At 52.2% G+C, this 19,608-nt stretch overlaps 1 protein-coding gene across 1 annotated transcript in view; it reads right to left on the reverse strand.

Annotated features, from left to right (window-relative positions):
- The window catches only part of LOC117083793 (3-phosphoinositide-dependent protein kinase 1-like), a 76,568-nt gene that overhangs the window by 19,080 nt on the left and 37,880 nt on the right, over positions 1-19,608 (reverse strand). Inside the window, 4 exon segments of the mRNA XM_033211819.1 lie at positions 3,692-3,749; positions 3,752-3,766; positions 15,140-15,237; positions 15,897-16,041. Coding sequence (XP_033067710.1) covers positions 3,692-3,749; positions 3,752-3,766; positions 15,140-15,237; positions 15,897-16,041 — 316 coding nt within the window.

Consider the following 19,608-nt stretch of genomic DNA (forward strand, 5'->3'; position numbering starts at 1 on the left):
AAAAGAAATACGTATGCCCAATTATTATCTGTGACTATAAGTGGGTTTGGAGACTTATTTTCTAAGAACTCTTCATAATGAATTTTTCTTTTTCTTTCTTTTTATTTATTTATTTATTTATTTATTTTTTATTTTTTGAGATGGAGTCTTGCTCTGTTACCCAGGCTGGAGTACAGTGGCATGATCTCGGCTCACTGCAAGCTCCGCCTCCTGCGTTTACGCCATTCTCCTGCCTCAGCTTCCCGAGTAGCTGGGACTACAGGCGCCCGCCACCTCGCCCGGCTAGTTTTTTGTATTTTTAGTAGAGATGGGGTTTCACCGTGTTAGCCAGGATGGTCTCGATCTCCTAACCTTGTGATCCGCCCGCCTCGGTCTCCCACTGCTGGGATTACAGACTTGAGCCACCGCACCCAGCCATTTTTTTGTTTTTGAGACACGGTCTTACTTTGTCACCTAGGCTGGAATGCAGTGGCGCAATCTCAGCTCACTGCCACCTCTGCCTCTGCCTCAGGCTCCTGAGTACCAGGGACTACAGGCGCTCACCACCAGGCCCAGCTAATTTTTGTTATTTTTAGTAGAGAGAGGGTCTCGCCATGTTGGCCATGCTGGTCTCGAACTCCTGGCCTCAAGCGATGTGTCATCCTCAATCTCCCAAAGTAATGGGATTACAGACATGAGCCACCAAGCCCGGCCTCTTTCAAATCCTTCTTTTTTTTTTTTTTTTTTTTTTTTGAGACCAAGTCACGCTGTTTCCCAGACTGGAGTGCAGTGGCGCGATCTCCACTCACTGCAAGCTCCGCCTCTCAGGTTCACATCATTCTCCTGCCTCAGCCTCCCGAATAGCTGGTACGACGGGCTCCCGCCATCACGTCCTGCTAATTTTTTGTATCTTTAGTAGAGACGGGTATTCACCGTGTTAGCCAGGATGGTCTCGATCTCCTGACCTTGTGATCCCCCTGCCTTGGCCTCCCAAAGTGATGCCTGGGATCACAGGCGTGAGCCACCACGCCTGGGCCTCAATTCTTTACAATAAACGTTCCTAACAATGTTTAATGTCACATGATTAAAAAATTCAAAAGCAGAAAAAGAAATGCAGAAATGTCTTCCTCATAATCCTGTTCCCTCACCCGATAGACAACTACCATCATCCGTGCAGTGTCTATCCCCCCAGAGAACCTGAACGTGCAAATGAGAAAACGTGAATACACATTCCTCCTTTTTCCCACAGGGCAGGATCCCATGCCTATATTCGTAGAGCTTGGAGATCTTTCTGCACCAATGCTAAAGTGGTCCTCCACCATAAAAGTAAAATCTACAAACAAGGAAACGCTAGCTCTTGGGTGGTGACCACACGCACTTTGAAAGCGGGTACATCGCGGTACCACCTGTGGGAGGGACTGTCGTCTGCATCTCAGGATGCTGAGCAGCTCATCCTCCCCTCCCCCGCTGGGTGCCATCCCTACCCCTGCCCCAGCTGTGACAACTAAAACTGTCCAGACAGGGCCAAGTGTTCCCAGGGGAGCAGAATCACTCCAGTTGGGAAGCTCTGACCTAAAGCAGTCTCTGGCCATGCTAAGAACTCAGTATCCGGCCGGCCGCCATGTCTCACGTCTATAATCCCAGCACTTTGGGAAGCCGAGATGGGAGGATCACCTCAGCCCATGAGTTCAAGACGAGACTGGGCAACACAGCAAGAACCCATCTCTATTTTAAAGAATAACTGAGGCCGGGCGCGGAGGCTCAAGCCTGTAATCCCAGCACTTTGGGAGGCCGAGACAGGCGGATCATGAGGTCAGGAGATCGAGACCATCCTGGCTAACATGGTGAAACCCCATCTCTACTAAAAAATACAAAAAACTAGCCGGGCGAGGTGGCAGGCGCCTGTAGTCCCAGCTTACTCGGGAGGCTGAGGCAGGAGAATGGCGTAAACCCGGGAGGCGGAGCTTGCAGTGAGCTGAGATCCAGCCACTACACTCCAGCCTGGGCGACAGAGCGAGACTCCATCTCAAAAAAAAAAAGAATAACTGAATAATAATAAAAAGAGAACGCAGTATCTGCTGGTTGAAAAAAGTTAAAAGAACAAAACCAAAAAAGCCTGGAGACGCTGAGTGACTGCTCAGAACCCTTCCACCCACTCACCACGTTTGTACCATGGCCCCCTCCACCCCAGTTTTTCCTGAAGCTGTCAAGCTCAGACATCCAGAACTGCCGTCCCCAGAATCATTCATTCTCTCAGAGTGGCTCACTTCACTCCAGGAAGGTGGCCCCTTGTAACCTGGCGGAGCAGGAGAGTGGCAGCGTGGGACTCCTGTGGTCCTGTCGACGTCAACTCACGAGGGCACCAGCAGCCAAAGCTGACCCCAGCCCTCAGCAGCACTTGACTGGCCGGAGGCAGGAGGAACCCCAGCCCCACCCTGATTCCACATAACTGCTCCCTAGACTTGAAACTCCAGACTCTGATGCTGCCTCTCAGCCTGCCATCTACCTCCCGGCCACCCTAGACAGCACCTCAGACTTCTCACCAACCCTTGTCGTCAGCTCCCCAGACATCCTCCCCCCACACCGCCGGTGGCTCCCTGGCTGGCACTTCTCCACTCTCCCCTCCCGTGACCCGCACCGGCCCTGCAGTCTCTCTCAAAGACCCTCATGCCTGCTGGACGCCTCCTCCCTCCCACACCGGCACCCTCCAGGGCCTCCCTGCGCTCTGCGGGACCCTGTCCCACTGCAGCTGGTGTGGGGCCGAGCAACCCTAAGGCCAGGCTCCCTGCCCTCCACCCCGACAGGGGGCAGCACCGAGGAAGCCTGGGCTCCGTGCACACGACAGCCATACTTTCCTCACTGAATAGTTTTTCCTAAAGAAACGATTAGGCTGGGCATGGTGGCTCACGCCTGTAATTCCAGCACTTTGGAAGGCCGAGGCGGGCAGATCACGAGGTCAAGAGACTGAGACCATCCTGGCCGACATGCTGAAACCCCATCTCTACCAAAACTACAAAAATTAGCTGGACACGGTGGCGGGCGCCTATAGCTACTCGGGAGGCTGAGGCAGGAGAATCGCTTGAACCCGGGAGGCGGAGGTTGCAGCGAGCCGAGATCATGCCGCTGCACTCCAGCCTGGAGACAGAGCGAGACTCCGTCTCAAAAAACAAAAAACAAACGATTAAATCTGCAACCACAAAGCATCAGCAAACCCAGGAAGCTTAGAATACAACATTAACGTATCACGTGTGTGTACGCCACGAAAAACACGCTTTGAAATGTGAAGTGCTGATTTCTTTTTTTTTTTTTTTTTTTTTGAGACGGAGTCTCACTCTGCCGCCCAGGCTGGAGTGCAGTGGCCGGATCTCAGCTCACTACAAGCTCCGCCTTCCGGGTTCACGCCATTCTCCAGCCTCAGCCTCCCGAGTAGCTGGGACTATAGGCGCCCGCCACCTCGCCCAGCTAGTTTTTTGTATTTTTAGTAGAGACGGGGTTTCACTGTGTTAGCCAGGATGGTCTCGATCTCCTGAACTCGTGATCCGCCCGTCTCGGCCTCCCAAAGTGCTGCGATTACAGGCTTGAGCCACCGCGCCCGGCCTGATTTCTTTCAAAGTATGCTTAGCTACTTAAAGGCCACCAAATTCACTCTCTCAAATATTAATTTCTATGTTAAAGAAAAGGGAAGTACGGCTTAGATGAAAGTGGTTTTTACCTCTTACAGGCGGACTTCTCCGTGAGCAGCTCTGGAGAAACGTACTGCGCTGTTCCACGAATGAGTTGGCCCTGGCTGCAGAGGAGAGAGAAGGTCACACTCGGACTCACCATCTGTGACAAGCAAGGGCTGCGTGGTGGGTGTCGCACATGGCGGACCATGCACCCCCAGGAGCCAGACTTGTCCAGGCCACACCGGGGCTGGCTCACGGCTCGCCTGCTCAAAGACGCCTGCCTGACACCTGGACACTGGCACCCTCCACCCTGGCGCTCCCACCCGACACGCGCCTGGAGAGCGAGCTGCACACCAATGTCCAGCGCATTCTGCCGGTGGCACCGGCTCAACGGAAGGCATGAGGACACGGTCCTGGCTGGCTCACTGCAGGACTTGGGGTATCCAAACGTGCCCAGGCACACAATAAACAGTTGCAGGCCAGAAACAACCTCCTTTCCATCACAAACAGCTTGGGAGCTGAGGCGCTACAAAGGGAACAAGACTCACGCCTCCAGCCCAAGGGCCTTCCTCTACAGAGGAGCTGTGACAGAGCAGAGCCACAGCACGAGCTGGCCCGGGACCACCACACAGCTGCTGTCCACACCGGCCCTGCCCGTGGCCGGTTCTGAGTTGTCCCTTCCACCTGCCCTCCTCCGGCCAGGCTGAGAGAACCTCACAGCCTCTGCTGCGGGGACCCGTTCCCTTCAGTGAATGACTTTTTTACGGACCTCATGACTGCCCAGATGCGGGGGCTCACGCCTGCAGTCCCATTGCTTTGGGAGGCCAAGGCAGGAGGACTGCTCGAGGCCAGGAGTTTGAGACCAGCCTGAACAACATAGTGAGACTCCGTGCCTAGAAGGAATTTCAAGAATTAGCCAGGCATGGTGGTGCACCTCTAGTCTCAGCTACTTGGGAGGCTGAGAAAGGAGGATCGCTTGAGCCCAGGAAGCTGAGGGTGCGGTCAGCCACAATTGCGCCACTGTACTCTAGCCTAGGCAATAGAGCCAGACCCTGTCTCAAAAAATAAACAAAAAACAAAGACTTCATGGCTCCATGTGCATCCTGCCAGGACCCTCAGTGATCCTGCCAAGAACACCAAGGACATCCGCAAACACGCACCCGCCCCCGCCGGCCTAGAGGAAAGCAAACCAAACCAAGAGCCAAAAACAAACGAAGCCATTCAGCCCTGCAATGAATCAAAGAAATGCAAATTAGAACACGACAGCCTATCACATTGGCAAAGGGGAAAAAGAATAAAAATACATAGCGCTGGCAGGGATCTGAGGGGACAGACGCAGCGCTACGGGTGGGGCTGTAAAATGGCATCGCTTCTGGGGACAATTTTCCAATGAGCATCAGAAGTCACAAAGATGTTTGCCTCCCTGACCCTGCAGTTCCCTCTCCATGCCAGATCTGTCCTTCAGGGTCTGGTGTGGCACGGTGACGAGGGCTGCGTCTGCTGGCGGGACGGGACGCCACCCGCTCCACCCACCTATTCAGTGTTTCTGTACTTTACTATCATCGAGCGTTGCTTTTGTGACCTGTATTTTTTTAAATGCCATTATTAAAAAGTCTAAAAATGTGTCTTTCTCCTATGGAGAGATGTATATAATGCATAATTAAATGATTGAGGTTGTCGTGCAGCACACAGAGCCGTATGTGTTTTTAAAGAGCAACGCTGTGCACCGAGCAAGTCTGTGCACCAACACTCGCCCCATCTCTCAGACGAGCGCTACATAGTGAGCTGCCGCGCTGGTAGGGCCCTCGTTGCTGCTACCGCTGCTGCTGTTCTCAGCTTCCTGCAACCGGACTCCGGGCTCGGATCTCCCGGAATCCCTCCCTGCCCTCTCCACCCTCAGCTCCTCCTAGCTCCCCAAGGGTCTTCCCACCTCTCTTCTTTCCTTAGGGCTTGCCCACCCTCACCCTGCCACACCTTCCTAAAGGTGGGACTCCGAGCCTCTGGGCATATCCAAAGTCACCCCCTTGGAAAAGGACATCTGTCCTTAGTTAATCTAGAGACAAGCAGCGCCGCTCGAGTGTGGAGAAGATGGCTACCCTTGGAATAATGTTCCAAACGCATAAAATACACAGGACTATAGGAGAAAGCAATTGTAATTCAATACACGTATCAAATTATGGGAGTGATGGATCTGTGATGTAGTAATATGTGACCAGCATGACACAGCAGCGGGTCACGCCGCAGTGACCCGGCAGCGGTGCTCGGCACAAGTGGCATGGCGTCACTACCGTGATGTGACCCCTGCAGCATGACATGAGAATATCTGTGACTTCTGATGACAGACATTTGTTGCTGATGTTCATAATGGAAGGAAATGGTACGCTTTGATGAAAGGTTAGTGGAAATTAGGAATTTCCTCCTATCCAGCCTCACAGATCCCCTGACTTCTATCTGTGACATCTGAGCTGAGAGCCCCAGATAGAGCGTAAGGAAACCTCAGAGACCACCTAGTTACTTCTCCCGGGAGGCTCAGAGACTGGCCAAAGCTCACGCCTCTCCAGCTGCTGGAAACTCAGGCCCAGAGACCTGCACTGGCCGCTGCTGCCCCGCATGCCACGGGACTATCGACAGTGACGTCTCGGCTGGGTTGTTGTCCCCACCCTCATCAAAGAAACTCCATGGACCACCCATAGTCCCCCAGATCTGCCAGTCATACTTGGAGGGGGCCCTGGGGAGGGAAGACCTGAAGAAGTGATCCTGAGCTCACGAGACACCCACACTCTCTTCAAAGCCAAGGGTGCCACTCTCTTCAAAGCCAAGGGTGCCGGCTGCCATCTTGTCCATAAACCCACAAAGAAGCACAGAAGAACGCTCCACAAAATGTGACTACCTTTTGGACGAAACACCAGCAAACCAAATGCGGCAACATCTGAAAAGGACTAGGCACCATGACCAAGAGGATGTATGACACAGTGTAAGGTTGGTTCAAAATACAAAAAGCAATGCACTGCATCTCATTAGAATAAAGCACTAAGGAAAACACAGGACCATCTCGATAGATGCAGAAAATGCAGTTAACAAAAACTCCCCACCTCTACAGGACAAAAATACGGAATAGCCGAGGCACAGAAGGGAGGGCCCAGAGTCTGACAGAGGGCACGCACGGCCTAAGGCCAACATCGTGCCCGATAGCCAAACACTGCAAGCTCTCCCTAAGACCAGGGCGCCCTGTTCAGCACGTCCAGCCAACACCGCACTAGAGGACTCAGCCAGGGCAGTTAGGGAAGAAGAGAAAAGGCAGCCAGGTTGGAAGGGAAGAAGTAAAACTAGCTCAAACCACACATGACAGGATCCTGTGTGCACAAAGTCCTGGGGACTCCACTGAGAAGCTATGACAACTAAAGAGAGCTCAGCAGGGTGCAGGGCAGGAAAAAGCAACTGCATTTCCACACAATTTCCAGGAGCAATCCAAAAATAAAATTCACAATCCCAGCACTCTGGGAGGCCGAGGCAGGCGGATCACCTGCGGTCAGGAGTTCCAGACCATCTTATCCATAAACGTGGTGAAACCCCGTTTCTACTAAAAATACAAAAACGTAGCTGGTCATGGTGGTGTGCGCCTGTAATCCCAGCTACTTGGGAGGCTGAGGCAGGAGAATCGCTTGAATCCGGGAGGCAGACGTTGTGGTGAGCTGAGATCGTGCCACCGCACTCCAGCCTGGGCAACAAGAGCGAAACTCTGTCTCAAAAAAAAAAAAGGAAAGAAAAGAAAAAAAGAAGGCCAGGCGCGGTGGCTCACGCCTGTAATCCCGGCACTTTGGAAGGCCGAGGAGGGCGGATCACAAGGTCAGGAGATCGAGGCCATCCTGGCTAACGTGGTGAAAGCCCGTCTCTACTAAAAATACAAAAAAATTAGCCGGGTGTCGTAGCGGGCACCTGTAGTCCCAGCTACTCAGGAGGCTGAGGCAGGAGAATGGCATGAACCCGGGAGGCGGAGCTCGCAGTGAGGCGAGATTGCATCACTGCATTCCAGCCTCGGCGAGAGCGCGCGACTCCATCTCACCAAAAAAGAAAAAAAGGAAAGAAAATTCAGAACTCTATTTTTTGTTTTCTTCCCGGAGACAAAGTCTCACTCTGTTGCCCAGGCTGGAGTGCAGTGGTGTGATGTCAGCTTACTGCAACCTCCACCTCCCAGGTTCAAGCGATCCTCCAGCCTCAACTGGTCTCCAACTCCTGACCTCAGGTAATCCACCCACCCTGGCCTCCCAAAGTGCTGGGATTACAGGTGTGAGCCACCATGCCCAGCCAATAACTCTATTTAGAGTAACATTAAAAATAAATAAGAATAAATGTAACAAAAGAAGCATAAAGCTCATACTCTGAAAACTACAAAGTGCCTTTGAAAGACAGATCTAAATAAACAGAAAGACATCCCACGTTGATGGCTCAGAAGACTTAACATGGATTAACAATGGTAACGCCTTGTAAGCTCATCTCCAGACTCAATGCCATCCCTTCTCAGATCCGAGCAGGCTTTCACTGTGGGCAGTGTTAACACCCATCTGCATGGCAGCGTGCATGGGTACCTCATCCCTCCTTACGGCTTGGAGAAGATTCCCTCGTTGTGTGGACACGCCACTCACTCATCCACTCATTTGATGACACGTGCGTCGTTTCCACCTTCTGGCTACTGTAAATAATGCTATGGGCATTCTAGCACCTGTTTTTGTCAGAATGTGTGTTTTCGTTTCTTTCAGGTTCACACCTAGGAGTGGAATTGCAGGGTCATATGGTAATTCTGTTTCCTTTTGAGGAGCTGCCAGCCTGTTTTCCAAAGTAGCTGGACTATCTGACATTCCCACCCATGGCATACGTGGGTTCCAATCCCCCTAATCCTTGATAACATTTGTTATTATCTGTCTTCTGATCACAGCCATCCTAGTGGGTATGAGGTAGTATCACCCTGTGGTTTTGATTTGCATTTTCCTAACGACTAATGATGTTGAGTAACTTTGCATGTGCTTACGGGCCATTCGTATATCTCTTCTTCGGAAAAATGTCTAGTCATACCCTTTGTTCCGTGCTTTATTTTTTTTTCTCCCTCTGAGTTCTTTACATTCTGGATACAAGTCCCTTATCAGACAGATGATTAGCAGATCGCGTCTCCTATTTGGTGGGTCTTTTCACTTTCGTGATATCCCCTGAAGCACAAAAGTGCTTCAACTTGATATAGCCGGGCAGGGTGGCTCACGCCTGTAATCCCAGCACTTTGGGAGGCTGAGGCGGGTGGATCACGAGGTCAGGAGATCGAGACCATCCTGGCTAACACGGTGAAACCCTGTCTCTACTAAAAATAAAAATATTCGACGGGTGTGGTCGGGGCCACCTGTAGTCCCAACTACTGGGAAGCCTGAGGCAGGAGAATGGGGTGAAACTGGGAGGCAGAGCTCGCAGTGAGCCGAGATTGAGCCACTGCACTCCAGCATGGGGGACAGGGCAAGACTCCGTCTGAAAAAAACACTTGACATAAATCTAACTCATCCTTTTCTTTGGTTGCTTATGATTTTGGTAGTGTATCTAAGAAAACATTGCCTAACCCAATTGTCACATTTAATCCTATACTTTCCTCTAAGAGTGTCATAGTTATTGCCCTTACATTCAGACCTCTAATGCATTCAGAGTGAACTTTTTTTTTGAGATGGAGTCTCACTCCACCGCCCAGGCTGGAATGCAGTAGTGCGATCTCGCCTCACTGCAACCTCCGTCTCCCAGGTGCAAGTGAGTCTCCTGCCTCAGCCTCCACTCTAAGTAGCGGGGATTACAGGCGCACATTACCATGCCTGGCTAGCTTTTGTATTTTTAGTAGAGATGGGCAGCTGGTCGCGAACTCCTGACCTCAAGTCATCTGCCTGCTTCAGCTTCCCAAAGTGCTGAGATTAAAGGCGTGAGCCATCGTGCCTGGCCTGGAGTGAACTTTTTTTTTTGGTGACTGGGGGAGATGGGAGGCGGGGGGACGGAGTTTTGCTCTGTTGCCCAGGCTGCAGCACAGTGTCATGATCTCAGCTCACTGCAACCTCCGCCTCCCAAGTTCAAGCGATTCTCCTTCCTCAGCCTCCCAAGTAGCTGGGATTATAGGAGTCTGCTACCACACCTGGTTTTTTTTTTTTTTTTTTTTTTTTTTTTGAGATGGAGTTTCGCTCTTGTTGCCGAGGCTGGAGTCCAATAGTGTGGATCTCAGCTCACTGCAACCTCCGCCTCCCAGGTTCAAGTGATTCTCCTGCCTCAGCCTCCTGAGGAGCTGGGATTATGCACGCACCACCACACCCAGCTAATTTTGTATTTTCAGTAGAGACGGGGTTTCACCACGTTGGTCAGGCGGGTCTCGAACTCCTGATCTCAGGTGATCCGCCTGCCTCGGCCTTCCAAAATGCTGGGATTACAGGCGTGAGCCACCGCGCCCAGGCGCAAATTTTGTATTTTTAGTAGAGACAGGGTTTTATCATGTTGGCCAGGCTGGTCTCGAATTCCCGACCTCAGGTGATCCACTCGCCTCAGCTTCCCAAAGTGCTGAGATTACAGATGTGAGCCATCGCGCCCAGCCCTGGAGTGAGCTTTTGTGTATGGTGTGAGGAAGGGTAATAACTTTTTAATGAATTAATCATCATTGGAAGATAATGGTGAATCAATTTGTGGTTTTCAAAACTGGCATCAAAGGGGGAAAGAAGCATTTATCCTACTTTTCCTTTACAAATGATACCACGAGTTAACCCAAAAGTTGCTGGGGAGAAGTTTCTCTTTAATGAATTCCATCTCATGAATATATTAGGCTGTAACCTTTCTGCACTCTCTGCACTGAGTTAACGAATTTAGGCCAAGGATGGCCATAAATGCTGCTGCTGTCACAGAGAGATGCCTAATAAAGAACACCCAACACCACTCTCTGAACAGGGAAGGGAGAATCAACTCTGAATGTGATGTAGTGGCCAGGAGAGAGGACCATGTTCAACAATGACACACAGAGGCAAATGAACTGGAAATATAACTGCACACTTTGAGATATTAAGCAATGACTGGTAATTTTTATGTATCAAACAGTATGGTATTGCGGTTATGCTTTTTAAAAGATTTGTATCTCAGCGATACATACTGGAATTTTTACAGGGAAAACCAATTGAGCATGCTGGGCATCAGGTCACTAGTACTGAGTGAATTTTTCACAATAAGCAGTAATTCTGTTTTAAACAAATAAACACATTCCCCAGCCCCATGCGTCACAGCCAATCCTAAATGAATGCCCATCTGGAAAAGACCAAAATAAACCATGTGAAGATGGGAAGAACTGCTCTTGGTGATGGGAGAATGGGGACACTCCCTTTCATTGGGCAAATTCCACTTTCCGTCATACAGGAAAATCCATTTTGAAGGCAGCTCCTCTCTGTGCCGGGGACGGGTGATCCAGCCTAAGCTAGAATGGCGGCAAACTCAAGGCCGCTGTGGCCCTCAGGAGAGTGTCTAGGGTCCACAGCATAGTGGGAAGCACAATGGCAGCTAGTCTGAGGGTCTGCACGATGGCCATGCACAGATGGGGACAGAGGAGTGACTGAAGCCTACAGCATCCACCCTCTCCAGCCAGCCCCGCCCACACCTGCTGGACTTCCTCTCCTTCCTGTTTGGTGAGTGGCGCCTCTACACCTGGCTGCATACCAGAAAGGCCTGCACAGGTCAGAACACAGGTGTCCAAACCCCATTCCAAGTCTGAAGCTCTGAGGACACCCCGAGCTCCCCAAGGTCCTTGCAAAGAGGGCACAGGCCAGAGACACCCCAGGTGGGAGGCTTCCTCTGAGTGAGCCGCCCTCACCAGGATGCATTCACAGGCTCCTGTACAAGGAGAGGAGGCAGAAGTCCTCTCTGCCAGGAGCTCCTCCTCAATCTCCCAAGCCCACACTACTGCCCTGCTCCATCTCCCACCACCTCCCCCTGCAGATATGGGGCCACCCCACCCCACAGGGACGATGAGAAAACCTGCCTCCCTCTAGGAGGAGGGCGTGGCACAGCTGCTGCACAGGTAAGGAACCTGGGTATGCCTTGCTCCCATCAACACTTTGATTCTAGATTTGAAGATGTTTTGGGGAAGCCATCTCTGCACAAAAGAAGCCGACGCAGGAATCAATTCCAAGATACTGAACTACCTCAAACAGAAAATAAGTTACTAAAACTAATCCTCCTCATAAATTATAGTTTTCTCCTTTTCCTCAAAAAAGAGGAAAAGAACCACCACATCTTCTATACACACAAGCAACTGGCCCTGGTTTACAATGATGTAAAGATTTTTAGCCTCCTGCTACCAAAAAGCAAAGGTTTACTTCACGATTTCTTCTTTTTTTCCAGAGACAGGCTCTTGTTCTGTTGCCCAGGCTGGAGTGCAGTCGCAGGATCATGGCTCACTACAGCCTCAATATCCCAGGCTCAGGTGATCCTCCCACGTCAGCCTCCTGAGGAGCTGGGACTACAGGCACGCACTACCATGCCCAGCTAATTTTCGCTTTTATCTTACGTAGAGACACATAAGATCGCTACATAATTGTGCTGTGTTCCCCAAGCTGGTCTCAAACTCCTGGGCGCAAATGATCGACCTGCCTCGGCCTCCCCAAGTGTTGGGATTACAGGCGGGAGCCACTGGGCCCAGGCTATTTCACTATTTCATCAGCGCACTTAAATGCCTATTTTTTTAAGCGGCTACGGGGCAACAAGACTATCCCTGTGCCAAATACCAGATTCGAAAGAATATCTACCCACGTAACAAACCGGCACATGGATCCTCTGAATCTAAAATAAACGTTGAAATTATGAATAAATAAAGCCTTGGAATAAGGGAGGAGGGAAAAAAGAAAGAAAATTCACATGAAAGGAAAACTGCCCAGAGCAGAGCCCAGGGAGACGGTTCCTGAGGCTGACTGCGGGCACAGCCCAGAGAGTGGTTCCCGGGGCTGACTGGGGGCAGAGCCAGCCTGCAGCTCTCCTGCCCCCACGGAATGTTGTGGGCTCATCTCTGGGCAGGAAGTCAGCACAAGGACAACAAGACACTGACAGATCCTAAGAAAGCTTGGAGACAGAAGTTCCTGTTTGGCTCAACTTTGTCACAGACAACACTGCAGGATATGAGGTTACACTGTGTACACAGAAATAGGATTACCAGTCAGTAAAACGGTTACTATTTAACAGGAATGAGTCAAACAGATCAAGGTTTCAGAGCATGTCTGAAACGCCAGGAAGACTTCCCTGGCTTTGCGCAGCTTTGGGCGGGAGGTGTGCATTCTTGCATGCCACTGGACGGGGAGGGGAACAGGTGGGCTACAAAAGGCAGCGGAGGGCAGCAGAACTAAGCCACCTTAGAAAACAAGAGGCTCTGGCTTGATGGCTAGTTTCAATCTTAACCCCAAAAGGGTGATGTTTTTTATTTACGTATTTATTTATTTATGAGACGGAGCTCACTCTGTTGCCCAGGCTGGAGTGCAGTGGTGCGATCGTGGCTCACCGCAACCTCTGCCTCCCGGGTTCAAGCGAGTATCCTGTCTCAGCCTCCTGACTAGCTAAGACTACAGGCACGCAACACCACGTCCGGCTAATTTTTTGTATTTTCAGTAGAGACGGGGTTTCATCGTATTAGCCAGGATGGTCACCATCTCCTGACCTCGTGATCCGCCCGCCGTGGACTCCCAAAGTGCTGGGATTAAAGGCTTTTTTCGTTTTTTATTTATTGCTGGGATTACAGGCTTTTTTAATTTTTTATTTATTACTACTATTTTTTAACACAGTTGATCGCTCTGTTACCCAGGCTGGAGTGCAGTGGGATCATCCTAGTTCACTACACCATCAATCTCCCATTTCAGCCTCTCGAGTAGCTGGGACTACAGGTCTGTGCCATCACACCAGGATGATTTTTGGTTTTTTTGTAGATATGGAGTCTCACCATGTTGCCCAGTGGCTGGTCTCAAATTCCTGGCCTCAAACGATCCTCCTGCCTCAGTCTCCCAAAGCCCTAGGATTACAGGTGTGAGTCCCCATGCACAGCCAGGGTGATGTTTGAGGATTCTCAGAGAAGTTCCCAAATCCAAGACAGCGTCTTAGGGCCTCCATGAATGTGCAGAGATGAAAGCACCAACTGATAGAATCTTAACCAGAGCCCTGAGTGTGAAAACACAGGGCTGGAAACACCCAGAAGGGAAAGATACGGCCCAGTGGAGGAAACGAGCAACTACCTCAAGGTGCCAAGAGAGGCCCCACAGGCACCAGCTGGGTACCTCCCAGCACACAGAGTACAGGGCCCATTCCTAAGAAACAGAAACGCCGAGCTGAGTCCGGAGTGCCTGCCTTGCTAAAGGGCCTGCTCTCCACCCAGCTGTGCTCTCCTCCAGCTACTGGGGGCCAGCTCGCCGTCTGTGGAGACGAGGCCAGAACCACCACCGCTCCGTGCTCACGGTTCCCCTTTTCCACACGAGAGCAGCTACAACACGGTCACTTCTATCTGAATCTTTCTTCCACCAACAAACCTGCACTCACGTCCCTCCAAACCGGTCTCCAGCACCTTTGACCCCCCCAGAGCTCCCTATGGAGGCCTTTCTCTGACGGGAACCCCAAGCCCAGGCAGAGGCCCATGCACCACTTGGAGGCCCTTGGACCCAGCCTCTTGACCCAGACAGACCCCAGCAATCACCCGAGGTTCATCTTCAAGGTCACTTATAATGCACACAACAGCCTTCAGCTTCCCCAAACCTCACCCCAAGGCTTTATCTTCTCTCTCCCCAGCACTCCGGAGCAGCCTTCAGAATTTCAGCTGTCTTTCTTTACACCTCCAGAGTTTAGGACTTCTATCTACCCAATAAGCACCTGAAGGGCATCGAGACGCCCCAGCTGGCTCAGACAACCTAGGCCACTTCTCTGGCCCAAGTGGACTTTCAGCAACATCTCCGATGGAGCTGTCACAACATGGTCCAAGGCTAGAAACTACCCTTGGGAACAGGACCGGGGCTTCGTGGTGACAAACATGCACGTGGCCAGCAGGGAGACAGACGGACAGGTAATGGAGCGAGGGCACTGAGGGACAGGGATGTGCGCCCCCAGATCCTACCTGCGATACAGCCAGGAGGAGCCAGGAGCTGACCACACCGGCTCCCCGTCCTGCACACGGGTGACTGGGTACGAATGTGGCTCCCCGCATTGTCCAGAAGACGAGTAGGGAGGATGAACGACAGCAGATGCTGAGGAGAACCAGTACCCTCCCCCTCTACACCAGCACACACCGCCTGGGGCCCCCGCAGGAAGACCTGCTGGCAAGGCAGGGTCTTGCACAGAGAAAGTTCAAGATCGGTTTGAGGACAGCCAAGGTATCCCCACCTCTGTCGTTAATGAAGATGACACAATGCAACACACTCCTCAGAAGTCGCTTTCCATCTTAAGCACAGAGCCAGGCTCTGCTGGAAATAAAACTCACACACCTTGTTTGCTCTCTGGGGATAAGACCTTTGCTGTTCCAAAATCTGTGATCTGGATGTGCATATCTTCATTTAACAAAATGTTTTCCGGTTTAAGGTCCCTGTAAAAGTAGATTTTCACATTTGAGAAGAAATACGTGAAACAGCAACATTATTACGTACTCTCAATTTTGCTGAAAACAAAATGAACGAATGAATGCTTATGATCCTTACAGGCTGACAACCAGGGGATACAGGCCGAAAGCTCACAAGCAACAAGTCTTGACTGTACACAGTAGGGATTTACCACCTCACATCTCCATGTCATTCTAATTAGCTTTTTAATGAAGTATCATCTATCATTTTTAACACACAAAAAGATAGCTATGCACACTCCTGAGATGACTTTATCAGAAAGTCATGGAAAATCAGACCAGAAAGAAATACACACAGAAGGTACCACAGAAAAAGACAAAACGCATCAGTCAAGCTGGTGAAAAGAATCATTAGCTCGCCGGGAAAGGCACGAAATCATTTGATGTGGCATTTGCAGGACGGCTTCTCCATGTCAGGGCTCCATGGACGTGTGGCCTCGCCTTGGCGCTCCCGCTGTGGCACCGGCAGGCATCTCAGTCACACCCATCCAGGGAGCACTCCAACCAGGCTGACCTCAAGGGCGGGGACCATCTGGGCATCAGCTGTGGCCTGTGAGCCAAATGGTCACCGGCCCTAATCATTAAACTGACATCCTGCAAACCCCACCCAGCCACCCCAAGGTTACCTGTGAATGATGCCCTTGCCGTGCAAGTACTCTAAAGCAGACACAATCTCAGCCGTGTAAAATCGAGTACAGGTCTCATCGAATGAACCGATTTTGCGAATATATTTAAGTAGTTCTCCGTTTTTGGCATAACTAAGGCCGAAATCTGAATATTGTGCGGTTAAGGAAGTGTAAATATCTTTTGTTTTGTTTTGTTTTGGAACAGGTTTACTCTGCTGCCCAGGCTGGAGTGCAGGGGCACAATCATAGCTCACCGCAGCCTCAATCTCCCTGGCTCAAGCGATCCTCCCTCCTTAACCAACCCAAGTGGCTGGGAATATAGGTAGGCGCTACCACGCCCGGCTAGTGTATTTATTTTGTAAAAGTCATTTCTTGAAAACTGGCCGTAAAAGACTGATAAGAATTGGTTTTAATTAAATGCAAACTGAAAGTACCTGTGGCCCTAGAAAGTCATGTCCCTGGATCTGACGGGCACCCCAGGCCCCAGCTCCAAGATGAGGCACCAGCATTGATGAGGGGTTTCTCATCAAGAACACCATTACACGGTCTCAAGGAAACGGGAACAGAGCCTCTCAGCCCTGACTGCCCCTCTGGCCCCTGGCGGTGTCTGTGGCCTCAGTCAAAGCGAACCGCTGGAGACAGGGCCTACAGACCCTGACTGAAACGCACATACAACTCACGTGCAGGCTTCAATGCACAAAGATCCTGGGGGCCGGGGGAGCGGGGGTCGGAGAGTGCGGCAGCCCCTGACCTGAGACAGGGCATCCATGCGTGGCACCACCCCTTCCTTGCAGGCTCCTTCCATGGTTCAAGTGACACATTATGTTTTGGTGTTTTTTAAGATGCAGTCTCACTCTATCACCAGGCTGGAGTGCAGTGGTGCTACCTCGGCTCACTGCAACCTCCGCCTCCCGGATTCAAGCGATTCTTCTGCCTCAGCCTCCCGAGTAGCAGGGACTACAAGCACGTGCCACCACGCCCAGTTAATTTTTGTATTTTTAGTAGAGACAGGGTTTCACCATGTTAGCCAGGATAGTCTCCATCTCTTAACCTTGTGATCTGCCCGCCTCGGCCTCCCAAAGTGCTGGCATTACAGGCGTGAGCCACCGCGCCTGGCCAAGTGACACACTTTGTAAGACAAAAGCCATTTCGTGAACTTCTACACTCATTAAGTGTGTCTGGGAGGGCCCCCTCCTCTGGGCACCACTGCTCTGTGATGGCCCCATCTGTAGCCTCCTTTTCCAAGAGGACTTAAGGCCGACAACAAATGCACCCCATATACAGATTCCCCTGGAGCGGCAAACATCTATCCCCATTACCGGAAACCTCCAGACACTTTACCTTACTCGCAGCCCAGGACACGGGGACCCAAGTCCTTGCTTGCCCTGAGCGGTGGCTCTCGAGGCCAGGAAGTGGGGCTCGTGCTCAGAGCCAGGCTGGCCTGTCGGCTCAGTTGTGGCTTCTGTTTGCCAGGGTACCATCGTCTCCCACCAAGGATGAACCTGAAGCTTCAGGGCAATGAGAACCCCAGAAGGGAAGGGATTTGCAACCAAGGCTGCCCAAAGTGGCGCCTGTACAGGCCCATCTCTAAGTACAGCCCACACCGAGGATGCCTGGTGGGGCCGAAGTCCCTGGGTCTCGTTCCTTTCAGTGGTGAGTGAATCTTAACAACCTCCCGGGGCTTTGGAATTTGACTTAATGACGAAGGGCAGCATGGACCACTGGACAAAGACCTGGAGTTCCTACTACCTGCACTGCTATGGCCAATCCCAATTGGAAATCAGTCAGCGAGATTCGCTCTCCTCTGGACTCTGAGCCCCTGGGCGGAGAGGATGGGAGAGGTCAAGCGTGTGCAATTCTGTTGCAGCCTCACAACCAACAAGCAGCCGTGGTCCGAGGGCTCTGCGGGAAGCCCAGAGGGACTCCCATGGCTCAAACGGGGGCAGAGACATGCAGGGCCTGGGGGCACAAGAGGGGCTGGGGCAGCTGTGAAGGTGAGAGACAGAACATAACGTGAAGAAGTCACTGAGGGCGGGGGACAGAGGCAGGAACAGGGATGACATCGGAGGACAGCAGGCCTGTCTGGAGGCCAGCATTCTCTCTTTTTTTTTTTTTTTGAGACGGAGTTTTCGCTCTGCCACCCAGGCTGGAGTGCAGTGACCGGATCTCAGCTCACTGCAAGCTCCGCCTCCCGGGTTCACGCCATTCTCCTGCCTCAGCCTGCCGAGTAGCTGGGACTACAGGTGCCCGCCACGTCGCCCGGCAAGTTTTTTGTATTTTTAGTAGAGACGGGGTTTCACCATGTTAGCCAGGATGGTCTCGATCTCCTGACCTCGTGATCCGCCCGTCTCGGCCTCCCAAAGTGCTGGGATTACAGGGTTGAGCCACCGCGCTCGGCCTAGGCCAGCATTCTCTAAAACCTTCCACAAACCAACAGCAAAGCCCGCCCCGGGCCACGTGCCTGGCAGCTGCTCAGCCACTGCCCTGCTCCTCTCTAGGCAAAATCCCAGGGAAGCACCTTGCATCGTCTCCATTTCCTCACCTCTTACTCTTCCTTGAACTCTTCCAAGAACCTGCCTACCCACCATCAACAACTGGCACAGGGCAGATCCACGGGTCAGGCTGGGTGCACCTGACCGCTTCAAAGCCCCTGGGTGGGCAGCCAGCACCCTCCATCAGAAACCGTTTGATCCTGTGGCCTCTGGGTCTCCATCATTCGAACTCAGGAGCAACACCCCGTCACAATCTCCTCCCCTCGGTGGGCCCCTCCTCACGTTCACCCCCTGCACTGGGGGAACCCAGGCTCCACCCACAGAGGAGCCATCCTCTGGGCAGCCTGCCAGCTCGCTGTGAAAGTCCTCATGGCCCTGACTCCTCCTGGAGTTCTGCTGGCAGCACCTAAGTGTCCACTCAGACCTGAACGGCGGCACCAGTGGATGCATGACATGCCAGCCCAGCACCCTTCCCGGTCTCTCCCAGCTCAGCAGCAGACACCGCAGTGCACTAGGCTTGAGGGCCAACTGCCGGGAGCCGCCCCGACTCCATCCTCTTGACCAGTCTGTTCAAAACACCTCGACCACTGCCCCCGCCCCTGCTCTCCTGCCTGTTCTCCCGCCTGGCCTAGGAGCAGCCAGAGCAAACCCCACATTCCCGGCCACAAACAGAAGGAAGTCCAGAGTCAGTGCCAGGCTGCCATGGTTCAGGGGCCCAGCCCACCACAGCCTTTCATGGCCCCACCCCACCCACTCCTGCCCAGGAGTTTAAAGAGCCCCACACTGCCGCCAGCCCTAAGACTCTTGGCAGCAAGCACATCTTGCTGCCGGGAAGCCTCTGACACAGAGAGTCTGTGCAAATCCAGCTCCTCCACCAATATCGAAGCTTCTTGAGGGCAGAGACGTGCCCCGGCATACCAGCACATCCCCATCACCCATCAACCTGCACTTGGCAAGCGCCTCCAAACAAAGAGAGCACACACACTCCGCCGGCAGCCGAAGGAGCTGCAGGATGGTGCTAAGAGTGGGAGCAGGCCAGAACAAAGCTCTAACACAGAAGAGCCGGGTGCTCGGGAGAGATGGGGAGGACAGCTGGGAGGACTCAGGCCCCTCTCCAAGCAGGATGCAGAGGCCACGACACTTGGGCCAGCTTGGAGGGTGGCAGGGGAGGAAAAGAGCAGATGTAGACTGCACCTGCTCAGGGCGATGACAGTGTGGCC

Source organism: Trachypithecus francoisi, unplaced genomic scaffold (genome assembly GCF_009764315.1).
Source record: "Trachypithecus francoisi isolate TF-2019V2 unplaced genomic scaffold, Tfra_2.0 Contig00390, whole genome shotgun sequence".
Lineage (NCBI taxonomy): Eukaryota > Metazoa > Chordata > Mammalia > Primates > Cercopithecidae > Trachypithecus > Trachypithecus francoisi.